The following is a 17651-nucleotide window of genomic DNA, read 5'->3' as shown; positions in this document are numbered from 1 at the left end:
CCCACGGCACCCCCTCGCCAGGCCTTCTGGCCTTGTTTCCTACTGCTCCACCCCTGACACATACCCCTCCCTACACCCTGGACACCCTGAATACTTGCAGTTTCCAGATCCGGCCGTGCTCTCTGGCCTCTGTGCCTTTGCACATGTTTTTCCCTCTGCTTGGAATTCCTTTCTTTTCACTTATCACCTGCTCTGTCCTTTATCTGGAACACTCCTACTTATACTTCAAGACTCCTGTCAAAGTTCAGCTGTTTAGAGAGCTCACCCTGAGCCCCCAGCCAATTAAGGCCTTCTTCGTCTGCACTGCTGTTAACTATTCACGGAACAGCTACAATGTGCCAGACATTACTTCTCATCCCCTTGGCAGCCCACATACCCAGGCCCATGTGGCCTTCACAGTCAGCACAGTGGCAGCCTCCACCAAAACGATGGGCTTGGGCTTGGCGGCCACAGGAAGCCTCCTTCGCTAAGCTAAAGATCTAAACTATACTAACTACTTAATCATCATTCCTTTCTTTTAGATCTGACTTGGCTTCTCCAAACCTGAGAACTTGCCTCTCCTCCCCCTGGGCTGTGCCCAGAACCTTGTGTCCAGCCATCTCCTTAATTGTGCAGAGCAAACTGTCAGACTCAAGAAGGGTGGTGGGTTGAATGGCATGGTGGGGACAGCCCCAAGGGCAGCTGATGAGCTGGACCTGTCTCTTCCTCAGGCCCCAGGAGAGATGACTCAGCTGCCAGTGATCAAAGCAGAGCCCCAGGAGGTGAATCAGTTCCTCAAAGTGACACCAGGTAAGTGTGTCCAGAGAGGGACCTTCCTCTCCAGTCTTGGGCAGACAGCATCCCTACTCCCTTGGCCCAGCCCACCCATCTCCCTCAACACCCACCATCTCTCCCCAGAATATGCTTTCCTCCCTGCCCTGCACATTTTCCATCCCTCCAGCCCCCTTCTTACCCAATCGATAACTGTTATCTCTGTTATTGACACCCTCACCTTGTTTTCTAATCCCCCCCATCATTCACTAATGGAAGCCCACTCTGTAGCCACCCATGCACCCATTCATCCATCCATCTATCCATCTGTCCACCCATCCATCCATCCATCCATCCATCCATCCATCCATCCAGTAAGTGTTCACTGGGCATGTCTGGGGAAGCAAAGAGAGAAGACAGTTCCTATGCCCAAGTAGATCACAAAATAGCAAGGGCCAATTTCATAGCAGCCATCTGAGTTAAAGATGGCAGATTCCCCAGGAGGCCTTGGAAGCACATCCCCAGACCTGACAGGGGAAAAGGCAACAGAGGAAGCTTCTTGGATTGGCCAGAAGGAGAATAGGCTAATTGAATCTTTCCAATCCTACCTCACTAATTCACCAAACATTTGGGGTTTTGGGTTTTTTTAAGATTTTATTTATTTATTCATGAAAGACAGAGAGAGAGAGAGAGAGAGAGAGAGAGAGAGGCAGAGACTTAGGCAGAGAGAGAAGCAGGCTCCATGGAGGAAGCCCAACGTGGGACTCGATCCTGGGACTCCTGGATCACACCCTGAGCCAAAGGCAGACGCTAAACCGCTGAGCCACCCAGGTGTCCCAGCCAAACATTTGTTAAGCATCTACTATGTATCAGGCCCCGGGCTGAGTAGCATAAAGTTTAGAAAGATGAGTAACACCCAAGTTTCACCCTCACATTGCTCACTCCCTCACAGAGAAGATTCACAGAAGGTGGAAAGGGGCCATTGTGAAAACACATCACCTTGTAGAGTACCCTTCAATTTGTAAGGCATTTTCACATGCATGAGCTCATTGGGTTCTCACAGCTCCCTGCAGCCAATGTACCCCCTTTCGACAGGGAAGTGAGGCTTGGAGAGGTTAACAAATAGGACTATAGGTCACACACTTGGGGCGCGTGGCAGCAGAACTTGAACTCAAGCCCTCTGACTCCAGGTCCCAGGCTCTTTACATTATGACATCCTTGAGAGGCAACTCCAAGTCCAGGAAGGGAGAGAGGACTCGTGCAGGGGGCAGCCTGGGGTGGAGTCTAGGAGGATGCAGCTGTTCCTCTTGAGCCTCAGCCTGCTGTCCTGCTACGCTCAAGTTGCAAGTGGAAATCCTGGGATTGATAATGGCTAAATGTTTTGCAGTGGGGGAGAAAGGAAGTGACTAAGGCTGTTTCTTGCCCAGCCTAATCCCCATGGGTCTGGCTGTGGGCAAACTCCAGTCACCTCTGGGATTACCAAGCTGGAGGCTCAAAGGGCCCAGGCCCTGTGAAGTCAAGGATGAGGGGGGACTTCAAGAATCCGGCCTCCATGGTATCTACACCAAGGACCAGGCTTAAAGGAGCCAGGTCTCTGTGGCGTCAGACATGGGATGGCATTCAAGAATCAACTTCTGAGCTCAGAGGGGCTCCTGCTGTTACAAGGCCCAGTATTCTTTCCCCACAATGTCAGGGCTGGCTGACCTCTGATGTCCAAGCAGAGGTGGGATGCAACCTTGCTAACCTGGATTCCACCCCCCTTCCCACTCTCCCCAGAGGACCTGGTGCAGATGCCTCTGACGCCCCCCAGCAGCCACGGCAGCGACAGTGACGGCTCCCAGAGTCCCCGCTCTCTGCCCCCCTCCAGCCCTGTCCGGCCCATGGCCCGCTCCTCCACGGCCATCTCCACCTCCCCACTTCTCACCGCCCCTCACGTAAGCAGCTGGCAGTGGGCTAACCATAGAGGCAAGGGATTGAGTAAGTCCACTCTACATGAAACCAGTGGAAAAGGGTCTGGGGAGCCCCAAGCCTGATCCCCCATCCCCATTAAAATTCATAGAGAAGTGCCTGCCTGGCAGATGGGAGTGAGAATCTCTAAATCCTGCTTTGGGGTAAAGAGGACACAGGTAGAGAGGTCCAAGAGGCCTGTCAAACCCCCACTGTTGCAAAGTCAGGTCTAGAACTTGACATTCCTGACCTCCAGGGGGGATGGCCCAGGCTGCCTCCAAAGGAGTGCTGCTTGGAGACCCCAAAATCGCTCAAGAAACATGGAGCTAGGCCCTGAGTCCTGTGTGGAGCCTCCCAAGTGAAGACTGTTAGGGTATGAGGGGGTTGCTCTTTAGGGGCTTTGGAAAAGTAAGCTTTGAGGTTGTAGATTCCAGGATGGGATCTAGGGACACCCCCACCCCCACCCTGCAAAAGTATACTGAGTGCCCAACATGCTGGACTCCCAGCACAGTCGATACATGTTATTGGATTTAATTCAGACCCACCCTTCTTCAAATTAGGAAACTGAGGCTAGAAGAGTTGAATGCCTTCCCCAAGTCACACAAAGAGTAGTAAATGGCAGAGCTTGAATTTGAACTGGTGGCTCTCTGGTTCCTAACCATCACATCCTACTTCCCACAGAAATTACAGGGGACATCAGGGCCACTGCTCCTGACAGAGGAGGAGAAACGCACCCTGATTGCTGAGGGCTACCCCATCCCCACGAAACTCCCCCTCACCAAAGCTGAAGAAAAGGCCTTAAAGAGGGTGCGGAGAAAAATCAAGAATAAGGTAAAGCATGAGCTGGACCCTGGCCCTGCCCCTAGGACTCCCTTGGTGGATGGAAGCCTCTGCTCCCCTGCTGATGCCAGCCCTAAAATTGAGGGGGCCCTGGAAATGGCTGTGTGACTGTGGTAACCCCTGTTTTGGGGCCTCCCCCTCTAGATCTCGGCCCAGGAGAGCCGCCGTAAGAAGAAGGAGTACGTGGAATGTCTAGAAAAGAAGTAAGCATCCTGGGCAGGGGGGCAGGCCTGGGACCCACTCCCCAGGCTGCACTGCTCTCCCCAGTGCTCCCTCAAAGGGCACTGGAGTAGGGGGCTCAGGGAATAGGATGCCACAGGGTGTGGCGGACAAGACAGAAGGGGCCCTGGAAGAGTCTGGGGCCTGCCCCTGAGCCTGTGTCTGCTTGGCCCCCTCAGGGTGGAGACATTTACATCAGAGAACAACGAACTGTGGAAGAAGGTAGAGACCCTGGAGAATGCCAACAGGTGAGTGGCACCTCCTGCACACTCCCTGGCCCCCTGTCCTTCGGCCGCCAGCACCTGGGTCTGGCATAGCTTGGGAGGCAGGAGACAGGAAAGGTAACTGAGTTCAGGATGACAGGAACCCCAGAAACAGGAACCCTGGCTTCCCATCCTTCTTCCTCCGCACATAGCTCTAAACACCTGACAGGGCAGGTGAGCCACTTAAATCCGTTGATGTAGAACAGTGGCTTTCAAAGCAGGATTCCCCAGACCACCACCAGCAGCAGCCCCTGGGAACTTTTAGAAATGCTTATTTTCAGACCTCAAGCCAGGCCTACTAAATCAGGAATTCCCAGGGGGGGCCCAGCAATCTGCCTTTTAACAAGCCCTCCAGGTGATTTCAACGTACCCTAACATTAGAACTGCTGGGGTAGGTGCTTGCCACTCAGAGCTCTTCTCACCAACAAACAGCATCAGCAACCCCTGGGGGCTTGTTAGAACTGCAGAATCTTGGGCCCCTCCCCCGATTTACAGAATCAGAATCTGCATTTCAACAAGATCCTTCAGTGATTCGCAGGCACGATTCCCTTTGAGAAACCTCAGTATGGAGCCAGCTAGCAGCAGCCTGGGCTTTTTAATCCCACTCTGCTGTTTTTTTCGATTGGGGAAAATTGTGAAACCTCTCTGGGCCCCAGTTGCTTTGTCCAAATGGGGATGATAGAAGCCCTACCTCACAGGATTTGGGGCCCAGCTCTGTGCTTGGCATTTAAGGATACTCAATTCATGTTAGCTTTTCTTCTTTTTTTTTTTTTATGGTTATTCTGAATTCTTGATAGTGCCTAGCGATGAGCCCACAGTAGGTCTCTAATAATTATTTGCTGGGGTAATTTAAAATGACAGGCGACAGCTGGTATGTAGCAGGTGCTCAACAGAAGGCTTTTTCCTTCTTTCCTTCCTTCTCCCCCAGCCTCTCCAGCAGGATCCAGCCACTCCCCCGATTGACCTGGAGAATGCCCCCCACTCAGGGAAGGGGGGCGGGAGCCCGCACCCCTCACCCCTCTACCTCTGGCCCAGATTCCACTCTGGCCCAAAATAGGGCCAGGCCCTTGGAGCTATTTCGCCACCTGCTGTACATTCTGGTAACTGCAACCCCACTGCCCGGCTAGGTGGAGGAAAGAGACCATTAAACTGTTGTTTGCCAAGCGTGGGCTGAGTACCCCCCTGTGTATGCCCCCAGAGAATTCCACCTTGGGTGGGACCCGGTCCTCGCCCTCAGGGAGCCCACAGTTAGTGAAGGAGACTGACGTGGAAATGCATGGATATAAACGAAGTGAGGCTACAGATGCTGTGATAAAAGCAACAGCAACAAGATTAACAAAAATGGTAGCTACCATTTACCGGACCCTCACTATACACCAGACAGCTGCCAGGCATAGCCTTCCTATCAGCTCTGGGAGATATGGGGTACAAAGAAAGGAAAGTCTATGTAGCCCTGGCTAGTGTAAGTGAAGAAAAAGGTGACCTCGGCCCAGGTGGGGCAGACACTCCTCCCCAGCCCACTTTGGCCAGGAGCCTCACAGGCACACCTGAGCTCCCACAGACTGACCCAGCGATTCACCACGAGACAGGCCCCAGTTCCCCAAGCCACACCACAGAGAAGCCAAGAGGGAGGTAATCTTTTCTGTCTTGACTGAAACGAGCTCCTGGTGTGGAAGTGAAGTCTGAAGCCAGCCCAGGTGCTCCCTGGGAGAGCTCCAGGAGGCAGAGATGCCTGCTGGGGCAGAGCCTGCTGGGTGACCACTGTGCCCTCCTCAGGACCCTGCTCCAGCAGCTGCAGAAACTCCAGACTCTGGTCACCAACAAGATCTCAAGACCTTACAAGATGGCCGCCACCCAGACTGGGACCTGCCTCATGGTAAGTGCTGCACAACTACGAGTCTTCCCTAGGCTGGCTTTCTAGGAAGGCAGGCAGAGCTTTGAGGGATTGGCAACATCACCAGGGCACACCATCCTAGTGCCTGGCGAGCTGGCTCCTGCAGACCCCAGCTTCTCTCCCCAAGCCCATGGAGCCTTCTAGAACATGCCCATCCCTGACCAATTCTAACACAATGTGGATGTGTAGTGACTTACATGAACCCAGCTAGGGGATAGCAAGGCAAGTTCCTTCAGGAGGCAGCTTCTACACCCTGCGGGGGGAAGGGGCTTAGGGAGACACAAGGAAGTACGGACTTGGTTCTTGCTTTCTGGAACAAATAGTGAGAAGGAGGCTGAGTAAATCTCTAGAAACCCAAAAGAATGTGCAGGGTGTGGCTCAGGCATCCACAGGTCCCTCTTCCACTCTGTCCTGGAAATGTGCAGCCTGCTGCCTCCCGGCTAATGGCTCCTCAGGCCCTCTGAGATCCTAGTGCTGTCAGGCAGTTACAATGTGGGCAGGGCTTAGTTCCAGCTGTGTGACCCTTAGCTCCTCCTGCTGAGAATCTGGTGTGATGCTCTGTCCCCCATCCTTGTCTCCTCCTAAAAGCCCCCACCTACTCCTTTCTTCCTATCCTGATTCCTCTACCTTATAGGTAATAACTGTGTTACCACTTCCCTCCTTTTCTAATGCTGACTGTGGTGGCCCCCCACCCTACGATGGGCTGAGATGGCCTGAGCAGCCTCCTCCACCTTCTCCCTAAAGGGTGGAAGACCCCACATCTAGGAGGTGGTTGGCTCTGGGTGCTACTTTCTTGGAAAAATATGGGCCTTTTATACCTATTGATTTTGGGGGAGAAGGATTGGGGATGGCCAGGGTTGCACACCCCCCACATCTGCTCTGACCCCCACCCCCTCTACTACCAGGTGGCAGCCTTGTGCTTCGTTCTGGTGCTGGGCTCACTTGTGCCCTGCCTCCCTGAGTTCTCCTCCAGCTCCCAGACTGTGAAGGAAGACCCCATGGCCACTGACAGCGTCTACACAGCCAGTCAGAGTGAGTGCCTCCTGAGCCAGGCTACCTTCCCTCAGTCTCAACTTCGGGGCAAAAGCCAGATAAAAGAGAGGAGGCCGGCTTCCAGGTTGGCAACATCTCATTCGACCTCTTCATTTTGCAAATGGAGAAACAGGCCCTAAAGGGTCTGTGATTTATTCAATGTTCATTGTGGAATTGGGACCACAATGCAGGCTTCCCGATCCCAGCCCACCCAAGAGTGGCCTGCGGGGGTGGGGGTGGTTTAGGGGATAGTGGGAATGTTCCCACCCTGCCCTTTCCCACCGCCCCACCCCCAGGAATTACAGTAGCTGTGGTTATGGGCATCTGCTAGAAACGATTAGTATTTCACACCTGGGACAACAAATGAGTTGAGGTTCCAGCGCCCTACCCAATAAGCTGGTGGTGACTGTCCGAAGCACCGTGTAAGGAGAGCCAGGATCCACTGGTAGTGTCAGGCGTGTGCAGAGGAGGGGCAGTTGTGGTTGCAGGCTCAGACCTTTACCATCCCCTGGGTGACTGTGAGGTACGGTGCTTAAAGAGCATTGGGCCTCAGAGTTGGTCATGCCTGCCATCACCACTTGCTGACTGCGGGACCTTGGGCACATGTCTTGAGCTCCCTATGCTTTAAATGTCTTCATCCAAAAAACAGGAGTTACAGTTCTGCACTCACTGAGCGTGGTTGTCATCACAACTAAATGGCATGATGCACATACACTCTTAGCACAGGGTTCAGTACACAGCAGGCGCTTACTAAAGGAGCACATTCCCTCCCTTTTTGAAGACCTCACAAGAGGAGAGAAGAGAGAGACAATATGTGGGCGGCAAGGAGAGAACTGGTAGAGGGTGCGGCAAAGAATAGTATGGATTTCCAGAGGCAGAAGGGACTTCAGGTAGACCTACAGAGGAACTTCCTCCCTGGGAAGGAATTGTCTGGCAGGGCAGGAGGAGGAAAAGGAAACGGATGGGAGGTCAAAGAGGGAGGAGACAGCAGGAATAGGACTCAGGAGGGATAGGCAGGGAGAATGAGCTAGACCAGCAGGGCCTTCAGAGGTGGAAGGGGTGGGGAGGGTTAGAGGAAAAGGAAGTGGAGGCGTTGAGTGGTTGACTGAAAGCCACTCCCAGGACATGTGTGGCCAGAGACTCTTCTTCAGGACAGTTGCTGAGGGAGGTGGGGTGCAGGGGGTGTGAGGCCTTGAGAGTCATGAATTCATTCTCCAAAGCCAGAGAGGCCCTCTTCCGGTGAATTTGGAGGAAGAGAGGGATGTGGAAGGTGGAGGCCATGTTGATGGATGAAGCCAGAGTCTGAGGAAGTGAGGGGATGAATGAGCTCCTTGGAGTGAGTGCAGTGGGTTGCAGACTCCCAGTGTGCACCTGTGGTAGGACTTGGCTTCTAGAGCTGGCTGGCTTTCAGAGCAGGTACATTGCTCAGTTGCAGGGAGTGCCCTTTACACAGACTCTTAGGTCATGGCCTGAGGGCAGGAAGGTGGTGGTAGATCCTGGAGCCAGACGGACCTGGGTTTGCCTCTGGCTTCCAGCGTAAGCCCAAGTATCTGATAAGCTGGAAACTCAGTTACCTGTTCTATAAAACAGAGCTAAAAATATCTCCTTCCCAGGACTTTCAGTGAGATATGAGTGATTTGATATGCAGGTCAAAGGGCTTTGCACAATGCCACGCACAAAGGAGATATCCAACAGATGTGTTTTCTTTTCCTTCATTTTCCAGAAGGACACACTAGGGCCTAGAATGGGAAAGGGGGTGGGCAAACTCCTGGGTGGCTCAGTGGTTAAGCGTCTGCCTTCGGCTCAGGGCGTGATTCTGGAGTTCTGAGATAGAGTCCCACATTGGGCTCCCCACATGGAGCCTGCTTCTCCCTCTGCCTATGTCTTTGCCTCCCTATCTTTCTGTGTCTCTCATGAATAAATAAATAAAATCTTAAAAAAAAAAAAAAGAATGGGAAAGGGGGTGCCTGGGTGGCTCAGGGGGGTTAAGCCTCTGCCTAGCTGTTCCCTCCCACCCCCCCTTTACTCCCCCAAGACTCCTTGCTCACCGGGAAATCTGCTTCTCCACCCCCCCCCCTTGTGCTCTCTCTTTCAAAGAAATAAAATCTTCACCAAAAAAATTTAAAAATAAAAGGGAAGAGATTGATTCAAGTTCTCACAGAAAGTGAGTTAGTAGAAGCAGGATCAGAACCCAACTCTCAGATGCCCACCCTGGTACCCAGTGCTTAGGAAGAACTACTTTCTCCAAGTTCTTCCCTAAACAATTTTCAATCACTTTCCCCAGATTGTCTCATTAAACCACATTTCTATGAGGTTGGCCCTAGTATCCCTATTTTACAGATGAGCAAACTAAGGCTCAGAAAGGTTAAAGCAAAGGCCTGACTCACCTGAGGTCATACCAATTGGAAATGTTAGAACTGGGGCTCAACAAACTCAGGCCTGTAAAGTTGCAGGGCCCTCATCCCTCACTGTTGGGCTGGGAATGTGGCTGGGAGCAGGGAGCCTCTGCACTGAAGCTCACCATGAGTTCTCTGTCCAGTGCCCTCCCGGAGCCTCCTGTTCTATGACGAGGGGGCAGGCTCGTGGGAGGATGGCCGCGGTGCCCTGCTGCCTGTGGAGCCCCCAGATGGCTGGGAAATCAACCCCGGGGGGCCGGCGGAGCAGCGGCCCCAGGACCACCTGCAGCATGACCACCTGGACAGCACCCACGAGACCACCAAGTACCTGAGTGAGGCCTGGCCAAAAGACATCGGTGGAAACGGCACCAGCCCCGACTTCTCTCACCCCAAGGAGTGGTTCCGTGAGAGGTAAGTGGTTGGCCCTTTGCCATCCCAGGGTCCCAGGCTCCACCCACATTCTGCTCCAGCATGCAGAGAGGTGAGAAGCTCCTCACTGGACAGACTCACCCCAGACTTCTGTTCTCTTTCCAGGGATCTGGGCCCCAATACCACCATCAAACTCTCCTAGGCCGCGCCAAGACCCAGGACACAGGACCTACCCTCTGGCACCCAGAAGAGGGATTGTCTTGCTCTCTAACCCGGATCCAGCTTGTACCCCTGTCCCCTGGGCTCCCACCCCAGGAGAAAGGGTTCCACTTCTCCCCAGCCCTATCTTTGCCCCAATCTTTACCAGGGCCCCTCCTTTCCCCACCACATTTGGACTGTTCCCTTGGGCCGACCACTCTGTTCTCACCCCTCCCTCCCACAGTCATCCGTCCTTCTCAGATAAACCACTCACTGGGCTAACCCCCTCCTTTCTCATCATGACCAACACGACCACTGCCTGCCCGCCCCCTCCCCGCAAACACACCCACCAACATACCGACACACCCCCCCACCCCCGCCCCACTGTACAGAGACCAAGAACAGAAATTGTTTGTAAATAATGAACCTTATTTTTTATTATTGCCAATCCCCTAAGATATTGTATTTTACAAGTCTCCATCCTCCCTTCACCCCTCCCTTGTTTTATATTTTATAAAGTTAGTGCGGGCTTTGCTGTTCCCGGGCCCTCATCTGGCCTCCCCCTGCCGCCGCCCAAGCCGCCAGGCCTTTTTAATTGCCAGACTGCTTCATCCATCAGCTCAGCACATGCTTTAAGAAGGCAAAAGTAAAAAAAAAAAAAAAAGATGCAGCATCAATTCCTGACTTTGTGCCTTTCTTCATGGAGGGGGGTGACCAGGACCTGGGGATAGGCAGTGAAAAGGGGAAGTTGATTTTATGTCCTGCCAGGGGTTCATTGGAGAGGGCAGGGGTGAAAGGCATTTCTCCCAGGCTCCCTCTTCCCTCTGGGCGCAGGATTCAAACTAGACAAAGGATTCTGCTGTAATGTCCCCACCCCGCGGCCCCTCCTCCTGCGCTGCCTATGGAGGTAGAGAGGCCTGGCAGCCAGTCTTGGCCTTTGGGGATGCCACCTGCAAGCATCAAGCACCTGCTATGGACCAGACCCTGGGCCAGACACCTTCCGGGCAGTACCCAGCTTGGTCCTCCTGAGACCCACCGCATTTCAGCTCTTGTATCCTCGGCCTCAGCTGGGTCAAAAGTACAGACTTCACGGCAGGAAGAGCTGTGCTCGACTGCTGGGACTGCCACTTACTAGCTGTGTGTGGTAGGCATCCAAGCTTCCTGCCCCCCAGGCTCCCCCCATTGCCTCCACCACACACATCTATTTAATCCCCCCCCCACTAGGGTATGCAGAGGACTTGTAAATATAAGGGGATGTCACTCCCATAACTAGGTGACCTTTTATTGCAAAAGAGACTTAGCAGATGTCATTAAGGTCCCAAATCAATTGATTTTGAGTTAATCAAAAGGGAGGTGATCCTTGGTGGGTCTGGCTTAATCAGGTGAGAGCCATTTTAAAAAGGGATTGGGCTTTTCCTGAAGAAAACAGGCTTCTGCTGCCTTGAAGCAAACAGCCATGTGTGAACCGCAGGGAGGGGGCCGCCTCCAAGAGAGCTGAGGGCCTTGGGGCTAGAGTGGCAAGGCCCTGAATTCCACCAATGACCTCCACATGCCTCATCCCCGCTCCAGAAGAGACCCCACAGGGCCAACGAGGCTGTGCTGACTGCGAGCCACAGAAACCAAGATCATACATATGCTGTCACAAGCTGCCACGTTTGTGGTAATTTGTTACACAGCATAAGAAAGTAAAATGCTTTTGTGAGCTGAGCCTCCATTTCTCCATTTGTAAAGCAAGGACGTAACACCCAAGGCATGAGGTGGTTGTGGGGATTTAATAAATTATGTCAGGTGCTTAGAATAGGGCCTGGCCTGTGGTGACTCCAAGAAAGATGAGCTGTGCAATCAGAAACAGTATCAATCAGCGTGCTAAGGGCCAAGCGAGGGGTGCTGTCATAGCACAGAGGAGGGTACCTCACCCAGACTTGAGGGCTTCCTGGAGAAGGTGACATGGACTGTTGGAAGCAGGCAGGAGGCAGAAAGGGGTATTCCAGAAAGAAGGTGAGCAGCTCGAGCAAAGGCCTTCAAGATGAGAGAGAGCAGGAAAACTTCAAGAAAATGCAAATAGTTTAGAAGAGCCAGATGGTAAACAGCAAGGATGCAGAGAGCTGAGGCCAGAGGGTGATCAGGGGCCAGATCCCAAGGGGCCTAGAATGCCTTCCTAAGGCATCTGGACTTTATCAGGCAGGCATGATACTTTCCTATTCAGAAGTGGTAGGACAGTGCCTACACCAGTTGCCCACCAGAGGAAAGGCTGGACAAGACCAGACAGTATCATGGAACCTCAGAACTGCCATCAGGCCCCATCCTCTATCCCTTCTATCCCTCTTCCTTCACCACCTCATCTTAACCACTTGATAAGGACTTCATTGCCTGATGCGGTGCATCACTTTTATTTTATTTTAAAGATTTTATTTATTTATTCATGACAGAGAAAGAGAGAGAGAGAGAAACAGGCTCAGGCAGAGGGAGAGGGAGAGAAGCAGGCTCCATGCAGGGAGCCTGATGTGGGACTTGATCCCAGGTCTCCAGGATCACACCCCAGGCCAAAGGCAGCGCCAAACTGCTGGGCCACTGGGGCTGCCCAGGTACATCTGTTTTAACTGCTGGAACACGCAGGTCTCTCCGCCAAGGCCATGAAAGGCTGGGATCTTGGCCCTAAACTTTTATCATCATTATCCATAACTTCTAATTTTTTAAAAATATCTTATGTAGGGCAGCCCTGGTGGCTCAGGAGTTTGGCACCACCTTCAGCCTAAGGTGTGATCCTGGAGACCAGGGATCAAGTCCCACATCAGGCTCCCTGCATGGAGCCTGCTTCTCACTCTGCCTGTGTCTCTGCCTCTCTCTCTCTCTCTCTCTCTCTCTCTCTGTATCTCTCATGAATAAATAAATAAAAATTTTTAAAAAGATCTTATGTATTTATTTGACAGAGAGAGAGCACAGCATGGGGAGAAGCAGAAGGAGAGGGAGAAGCAGGCTCCCCACTGAGCAGGGAGTCCCATGCAGGGCTCGATCCCAGGACCCTGAGCCCGTGACCCAAGCCAAAGGCAGACGCTTATCCAATTGAGCCACCCAGGTGCTCCTTCACAATAACTTTCAGCAGACCTTTCCTGAGATCCATCCATTCCCTCTAAATCACCCAACAAATTGTCCTCAGAGGCAATAGGCTGGTGGTTGAGGCTAGGGAGTAAAGCAGCATCAGGGCTGGTGTGATGGAGGGCTGAACAGAAAAGTGTCACGTATTTCAGATTGGATGGGCCAGGGAGGGCAACTCAGAAGAGGTGGCCCTTGAACTGAGTCTTATAGGATGGGTAGGAGTTGATAAAGTAGAGAGAGGTAAGGGTGTTGGGGGTGGAGTGAATGGCCAACTGCTAAGGAGTAGAATCTTGAGAAACAGAGTCAGGACCGAAGGGAGGCAAGGGGGCGGTTAGGGGGCCAGATGTACAGAGGGGCTTGTACAAACAAGCCTGAGAATGAGCCCTCTCTTAAAGGCACTCAGCTAGCCTCATCTTAGTCGTGGTCCTGATGAAATAGATGGCCCTTTCAGGGATCTAAACAATGAACACGGGCGCCCTGGGTGGCTCAGCGGTTTAGCGCCGCCTTTAGCCCAGGGCCTGATCCTGGAGACCCAGGATCGAGTCCCATGTCGGGCTTCCTGCATGGAGCCTGCCCTCCCTCTGCCTGTGTCTCTGCCTCTGTGTGTGTGTGTGTGTGTGTCGTGAATAAATAAATAAAATCTTTAAAAAAAATAAACAGGGATCCCTGGGTGGCGCAGCAGTTTGGCGCCTGCCTTTGGCCCAGGGCGCGATCCTGGAGACCCGGGATCGAATCCCACGTCGGGCTCCCGGTGCATGGAGCCTGCTTCTCCCTCTGCCTGTGTCTCTGCCTCTCTCTCTCTCTGTGACTATCATGAATAAATAAATAAATAAAATCTTTAAATAAAATAAATAAACAATGAACATTTCATCCTGAAGGTGATGGATGGGGAGCTACTGAATATTTTTAAGCCAGAGACTCAGATAATCAGATTTGCCTGTCCCAGGGCTCTGCAGGGGGTATACAAGAATGAGACAGAGTCCAGAGCTAATTAGAAAGAATTACCAACAGCTTTGATAGCAAATTAGCTCTGGGGTACAGGGTGAGGGCAGAGCGTGGGATGACACTGAGGCAGCTGACATGGAGGCTATGGTGGATGATGGGATCACTGGCCAAGACAGGGAGTACAGGAGGAAGATCAGGTTTGGAGAGAAAAAGAATTCATTTTAGCACATCTCGAAGTGAAGTTGCCTGTAGAATGTTCACATTAACGCGGAAGTCTAGGGCTAGGGAGAAAGGGATCTCAGGCGAAGATTAGGACATTGTCAGCATCGGGATGGTATGTTGAAGTCTTGAGTCTCCATAAAGGGAAGAGAGATGAGGGCAGAACTCCAGAATACAGACATTAAGAGACAGTAGGAGGTGAGGAGCGAACAAGGAGGCTGAGAAGGAATGACTGGAGAGGAGAGAAAACGGAGAAGAGAGTGGCCCAGAAACTGGCAGAGGAAAGCCTCCAGGACTGGATGGAGCTCAGTGGTGTCAGATGGCATCTGAGAGGCTGGGAAAGATGAGAAGGAGACAAAGTCTCTGCTAGCTTGAACAATGAGGAGGTCACCAGTGATCTTGGTCACAACTGTGTTGGGGTGGAATGGGATGGAAGTGAGAACAGGAGGGACACATGGGAAGGAGGGGTCAGAGGGACCTGGGGATGTAGTGAATTCTTTCAAGGAACTCCATCCACTATGAAGGGAAAGAGGGTGGCACCTAGAGGGTGGAGGTAGGTGAGATCGAGAGCAACTTGGAGGAACGCTTGGGTGGCTCAGTGGTTAAGCGTCTGACTTTGGCTCATGGCATGATCCTGGAGTCCGGGGATCAAGTCCTGTATGGGGCTCCCTGCATGGAGCCTGTTTCTCCTCCCTCTGCCTGGGTCTCTGCTTCTCTGTCTGTGTCGTCTCTCATGAATAAATAAATATATAAATCTTTTTTAAAAAGAGAGTGAGCAATTTGGGGCTGTTCTTTTTTTTAAGATTTTATTTATTTATTCATGAGAGACAGAGAGAGAGAGAGGCAGAGGGAAAAGCAGGCTCCATGCAGGGAGCCCGACATGGGACTTGATGCCATGTCTCCAGGATCACACCCTGGGTTGAAGGCGGCGCTAAATCGCTGAGCCACCTAGGCTGCCCCTCTTTTTTTTTTTTTTTTTAATTCTATTAGTTAACATACAGTATAATTTTAGTTTCAAATATACAATATAGTGATTCCTTTAGATGGGAGAGAATTGACCATGGTTATTTCCAGAGGACAAAGAGCCCACGGAGAGGGAAGAGGATGGATGAGGCAGGTGGGGCAAGGATCCATGGTGTGGATGGAGAGGTCCACTCCAGACCAGAGAAGCCCAGACAAAGGGAGGGCATTCTACAGGTGCAGAATGTGAGGAGACTGGAAACTGAGGCAGCCCCCACCCATAACTGTGAAGTTGGGTCATTGTAGAAGGTTGGCTGGGGAGTTGAATTGGGGGAAAGAGGAAGTTTGAAATAACCACTCAGAGGAAATGGGAGACCAAGATGACTTTTGGTGGGACCCCTCATCATTTGTTCATTCATTCACTTAACAACTATTTACAGGGTATCCCTTATGTTCAAGGCACCATACTAACATTGGAGCACAAACAAGATCTGGCTCCTGATACCAAAGGGCTTGAAATCTAGGGCCACACAGTTGGTTGGGTGTCTGACTCTTGGTTTCAGCTCAGGTCTGATTTCAGGGTCATGAGATCAAGCTCCCATCCAGGCTCAGCATGGAGTCTGCTGGAGCTTCTCTCTCACTCTCCCTCTGCCTCTCTACCCCCCCTCAAATAAATACATAAATCTTATTAAAAAGGGAGGGGGCTTAAAGTCTAGCATTTTCCCATTATTGACTAGTGACCATCTGCCAGGCATTGAACTGATAATTTTATATGTCCCCAGTTAGGAATCAAAATAATCCTAAAGGTTGACTATCTTTACAGATTAATAAAGTCAGGTTCAGAGAGGGAAAATGACTTGACCAGGGTCATGGCTAGCAAGAGGCAAAGTTGGTATTTGAGCACAGGCCTATTTGGTTTCATGCTGCCCCTGTAACTTTCTGTCATTCTAATACCCCTTTCTCTCTCTTCTAGATGCCCTTTCTCCCAGCCCAGCTTTTTATTCTTGCACTAGATCCAAGGACACCAGGGCTTCCTAGAGCAACTAACCCAGAGAGCTCAGGGATTGGTGAGCTGGTCTAAGTGAGGTCATCTATGATCACCACCCTATGCCTGTCCATCCAAGACAGTCTTTCCTACCTCTGTAAGGATGCAGGGCTAATCCCCTTGCACAAGCCACCTATCAACATACCACCTCCTCAGAGCCATGTATCACCACCCCTACGGGGGTGACACCCCCCACAGGTCCCTGGTGATGGAGCTGCAGCCTCCACACTCTGCTGGCAGCCAGCTTTGACACACACACACACACACACACACAAACACAAACGGGCAGCCCAGGTGGCTCAGTGGTTTAGTGCCGCCTTCGGCCCGGGGTGCGATCCTGGAGTCCAGGGATCGAGTCCCACGTCAGGCTCCCTGCATGGAGCCTGTGTGTGTGTGTGTGTGTGTGTCTCATGAATAAATAAAATCTTTAAAAAAAAGACACACACAAACATCTGATGGCTTTCACGGTGCCAGTCATCCTGTGCAGATTGCCACAACAAACCCTTTGTTACACCTGGAAACCAAAGCTCTAGAAGCAGGGAGAACACTGTGGACAATGCTTGGAGCTGGAGAAGGCCAGAGCAAGGTTCCAATTCCAGAGGGCTAGATGGTCCCAGGAGCCATCTGGCCAAATTGGGGTGTAAGTCACAGGTGCTCCCTGGGTCACTGGGGGAGATAGGCTAGGAACTCACCCCCCAAAGGAGGCTCAGTTGCTTTGTCATCAGAGTAGCAGTTAAGGGTAGAGGTGCTGAGGTCTGTGCTGCACTTCAATGGGCCATCTTGGCAAAGCACTTAGCTCTCAGAGCTTCAGTGTCCTCATCTGTTAAAGCACTCACCTTCATAAAGAGGCTATTGGGGGTAAGTGAAAACTTGCATACGAAGCTCCCAGCACAGGTCAGCTGTGCAGTAAACACTCTAAAAGGCATTAGCTATTATTTTCTGAGCACAGTGGCAATGGGCTAGAGATGATCAGAACAGTTAGCTGCAGCTGGGAGAGGCTGCAGAAGGTGGCCAAACTGGTAAGAGGAGAGGGCCTTCATTTTTCCCTTGGATTCTTGGAAAGTGAGCAGAGCCATTGACTAACTGATAACACAGTCAGCAGCTGGTCCTAAGGGAAGGGGGGTGAGGACAGGGGGGAGATGCTTCAATTTAAAAAGGATTGAGTGGGGAGAGCTCTGCGGGGAAGAGCTGAATGAAAAACCACCCTGGAAACCCAGCAGCTAGGCAGCTGGTGAGGAAATGTCAAATCCAGCCAGAACTACCATAATTCATGGTATAGGAGGTTACCTTGGGCCAGGCTGCTTGGAAAATTAGAGATCCCAAGGGCAAACTGGGGGGGGGGGGGCTCCCAAGTACCTGCCCCAGCAGGCTTCTTTAGAACTTGGATTTAGAAGGGAAGCTCCCCCGTGGCCAAGATGTTTAAATGCAATTCCATTTATTCTGTTCATCCAACACAGGAGGGCTGGACCAAGAGAGAG

At 51.9% G+C, this 17651-nt stretch overlaps 1 protein-coding gene across 1 annotated transcript in view; it reads left to right on the top strand.

Annotated features, from left to right (window-relative positions):
* CREB3L1 (cAMP responsive element binding protein 3 like 1) overlaps window positions 1–10585 on the top strand; it is a 34780-nt gene extending 24195 nt beyond the window's left edge. Inside the window, exons 4-12 of the mRNA XM_038563456.1 lie at window positions 711–789; window positions 2527–2684; window positions 3379–3528; window positions 3682–3740; window positions 3936–4004; window positions 5796–5895; window positions 6819–6945; window positions 9485–9752; window positions 9876–10585. Of these exons, the coding sequence (XP_038419384.1) occupies window positions 711–789; window positions 2527–2684; window positions 3379–3528; window positions 3682–3740; window positions 3936–4004; window positions 5796–5895; window positions 6819–6945; window positions 9485–9752; window positions 9876–9912 (1047 nt within the window). The 3' untranslated portion in view covers window positions 9913–10585. The remainder of the gene's footprint in view (window positions 1–710; window positions 790–2526; window positions 2685–3378; window positions 3529–3681; window positions 3741–3935; window positions 4005–5795; window positions 5896–6818; window positions 6946–9484; window positions 9753–9875) is intronic.
* Window positions 10586–17651: the final 7066 nt, after the last annotated feature.

The sequence above is a fragment of the Canis lupus genome, chromosome 18 (genome assembly GCF_011100685.1).
Source record: "Canis lupus familiaris isolate Mischka breed German Shepherd chromosome 18, alternate assembly UU_Cfam_GSD_1.0, whole genome shotgun sequence".
Taxonomy (NCBI): Eukaryota; Metazoa; Chordata; class Mammalia; order Carnivora; family Canidae; genus Canis; species Canis lupus.
The sequence above is the reverse complement of the archived record's forward strand: the minus strand, read 5'-3'. Positions and strand labels throughout refer to the sequence as shown.